The sequence below is a fragment of the Vombatus ursinus genome, unplaced genomic scaffold (assembly GCF_900497805.2).
Source record: "Vombatus ursinus unplaced genomic scaffold, bare-nosed wombat genome assembly UNPS02014803.1, whole genome shotgun sequence".
Classification (NCBI taxonomy): Eukaryota; Metazoa; Chordata; class Mammalia; order Diprotodontia; family Vombatidae; genus Vombatus; species Vombatus ursinus.
The window spans coordinates 2,492,543-2,496,193 of record NW_020954581.1 but is presented as its reverse complement, the minus strand read 5'-3'; the positions used below and the strand labels follow the sequence as shown (position 1 = coordinate 2,496,193).

At 33.3% G+C, this 3,651-nt stretch overlaps 1 protein-coding gene across 1 annotated transcript in view; it reads left to right on the top strand.

Moving 5' to 3' along the window:
• Positions 1-3,651, top strand: part of RPF1 (ribosome production factor 1 homolog) — a 33,187-nt gene that overhangs the window by 11,076 nt on the left and 18,460 nt on the right. The window contains exon 3 of the mRNA XM_027873958.1: positions 1,093-1,173. Within this exon, the coding sequence (XP_027729759.1) occupies positions 1,093-1,173 (81 nt within the window). The remainder of the gene's footprint in view (positions 1-1,092; positions 1,174-3,651) is intronic.

The window sequence follows — 3,651 nt, the reverse complement described above, 5'->3', positions numbered from 1 at the left end:
ACTTACCCATTAGGGAATGGCTTTTGGTATCATACTATTTATTATTTCCTTATTGATCTTAGATATCAAACACTTATCAAAAATATTTGATGCAGAACATTTTTCCCAGTGTATGGCTTCTGTTTACTCTAGTAGCATTGATAGTGTTCTTGTAAAATCTTTTCCATTTCATGTAATCAGAATTACTTATTTTATATTTTGTTTAGTTAACAACCTTCCACCAGCCATATTTGTAAAAGATTCATGATATGGTTCTCTTTTAATCATCCTGTGGTATTGACTTGTTATATTCAGGTTGCATATTCATTTTGAATTTATTGTGGTGTATAGCTTAAGATACTAGTATAAACCTAATTTCTGCCAAATTCTACTTTTCCATTTTCCTTACAGTTCTTACAGGGAGAGCTCTCCCAAGCAATTTTCATTTTCAGGTTTCTTTAAACATTTGGTTATTGAGATCAGTTAATTTCTGTTTCCTCCTTGTCTAGTTTTAATCATCATCAGATAGTTTTGAGAATTTTTACTTTATAGTATGATTTGAGATTTGGAAGTGCTTTTGGAAGTGTCAAATCTCGTTTTACAGATGATAGACTGAGCCCTGAGGAGGCTAAGTGACTAGTTACTCTATAAGTGAGCCTGTGATTACAAATCCACTGGAATCTGGTTGTTGTCTACATATCTGTTTTACTTGTTCATCTATTTCTTATAGTAAACTTTTATCAGTGATGTTGGTTAACACAAAATTTTCTTCCTTTCTCTTGCCTTTTGTTTTATCTTACTGGTGATTAGTTATCCGAATCCCAACTTAGTTTCTTGTCCAAACTTGCTGCCAAGTTTTGAACATTTTTATTTTTGTTAATAATTCTGCTAGAGGTTATGCAACCATAAACAAGCCAATGTTTCTTATTTGGGGATTTTGCTTCTTAGTCTAGTGAGGAATTAAAATAAAAGTAATGGCTATAATAAGGTTTTTCTTTTAGGGACTGCTTTCATATTTAAATTGCCTTGACCCTCAAAATCAGTATTTCAAAAATGTGCATGTAAAGTGTATCTCATGTTTGAAAATCAATACTTTTTTTTTTTAATACCTAGGCACCACCAAAACCAGTGCCCAAGACCATTGAAAACCAGAGAGTTTATGATGAGACGATAGTCGACCCTAATGATGAAGAGGTAATTTTAGAAATTTTCCATAAAATTGGGTAACCATACCTTATATTTTATTTATTAGGTGACATTTTACATGTGTATACTGCTATTTATGTTTACAAAGCACTTTTACTTAAATTATCTTAACTGATTTTCACAACTCTGTGAGATAGTTCCGGCAGGTGATAGGACCCTCACTTTATAGAGAAAGAAACTGAGGCGCAGACTTGCTTGTTGTCACATAGCTAATAGGTGTGGGAAGTTTGGTTTGATCCTAGAACTCATACTCTTTCTGTTTTATTATACTCTTCTGCCTCTCAGTTTTAAAACCAAAATGCTATTCAAGGTATCCAGTTGATCCAGTTATGCAGACTATTGTATTTGATATTTTAATATTTATTCATTGTTGACTTAGCTATAGAACATGTTTCTGTTTTCTAAAAGCATATAGTGTTTTGTGTTTGCATTTACTTTTTGACGTCATTTGTAGAATTTTTTGAGGTCTGATTGTTATGTCCTTAAAATTGTATTATGTATTGAGATTTGAGACTTTTTTTGTCTTTGTGTCTGGACTTTGATCTCATTGGCATAATGAATTCTTGGGTGAGATGACACCCTCTACTCATGTAGATCAGCACTTATCCTCTGACTTAATAGTCCTAGAGTGTTTCAATGAGAGGTTCAGTTACTTGCTCAAGGTCACACAGCCAGGATGAGTCAAAGGCAGAACTCAAACCCAGGTCTTCTAGATTCTGAGGTGTGGCCTCTTTGAACAGGTTATTAAATTTTTATTCTCTGAATCAAAACCCATTTCTTATACTTGAGAGAGATGTTTGTCTTTTCATGCCATGTTTTCACTTAAACATTTTGTTATGCAGGGATGTCATTAGGGAGTTTGTGTTTGGTAGAAAATCCTTGACTGATTTTGCAATTTGATCGTTTACTATGTGGAATCATTCTGCTGAAACTAGTTTCAATTTGTGTTTTTAAAACATTGCTTAAATGTGTTTTTAAAAGCTGTGGTCTGATAAATTTAGTATAAAGTCTTTTAGAAAATGGCTTGTTTTTAATCTTCTATGTGAAAGTGTTTGATTTGAGAATAAATTTAAATGTAAAGGGGAAGGGATTAAGAGTAAAATTGTCATGTGAAGAGGAAAAGATGGAAAGATTGTTGGATGGATAGATGCTCTTCTTCTTGGGAAAGAGATACAAAAGGGATTTATGCTAAGAACATTCAAGTAAATTTTGAAAGTCTGATCCTTTTTGTCTTGCCAGTATCAGCAAGTACAGAAAGACAGTGTGCTGGCAGGAGATGGGAAAGTTTTCAGTAGTCATAGTAGTTGTTAATTGCCTGATTATCTGTAATCTTGTGGGAGGAAAAAATGGTCCCCAAAAGTAGTCAAAACTACTTTTAAGATTTTAAAAACCTTTTAAAATCTAGTATTTCAATAAAAACTTAGTTTGCTGATAAAATTTTACTAAATATAAGGCCCAACATAAAAATATGCAAGTTGAAAGTAATCATTTTCAAAAGATATCAACTCCAAACTATGTACAAGTTGCACCTGAGTTGAGTGCCAGTCCCACATGACTGAGTGAGAAAGCTTACATGTGGCCAGAGCAGTTAAACCTAACGGTGGAAGAACGGCTGCTTGGAAAAATACTAGCACTCAGAATATAAAGTATGAAGAATAACAATTCACAGTGAGTTGAAACCTGTGTTGGAAACCAGAATCAAATGAATCAGTAGTTACTGATGTTCCAGTTGAGTGTGAGTCTAAGGTATAGGAACTTTGTGCTTTTGCTGCAATCAGGTAAGATTTTTATTCGGATACAAGGTGATAATTGAATGGGGAAACATGATACTCTTTCAGTTAAACGTGCCTAGTGTTCAGACCATGAGGCTCCATGTCTGAGGCCTTCATTTAATTGGTGGCAGTGTTTCTTAAGTATAAAATATCCAAGAGGAAATCCTATTGAATTTTGGCTGTACAAAAAGCAAAACTATGTGTCACCACTAGTTTGAAGCTCTACAACAGAAAGTTTTAAACTCAGAAGAGTAGTTTAAAAGATTTGAAAAGTGTCAAGGTATGTGTAATATTAAGAGTCAAAACTGCCCGTGCAGGTGTGACTTTTACATATTTTGGAGTTGATATCTTTTGAAAATGATTATTTTCAACTTGTGTATCTATTTTGGAACTTATATTTAGTAAGATTTTATCAGAAAAACAATTTGTTATTGAAATACTAAATTTAAAACATTTTTGAATTCTTAAAAGAAATTTTAACTAATTTTAGGGCCCATTTTTTTTCCTCCCACAAGATTTTACATATTCAGACAATCAGCAAGTGTTTATTAAGGATCTGTAATGTACCAGGCATTATGCCAAGCATGGGGATACAAAGACAAGCAGACCAATTCTTTTCTTCAAGTATCTTGCATTCTAATGGGAGAGACATGATGGATGGATGGATGGATGGATGGATGGATGGATGGATGGA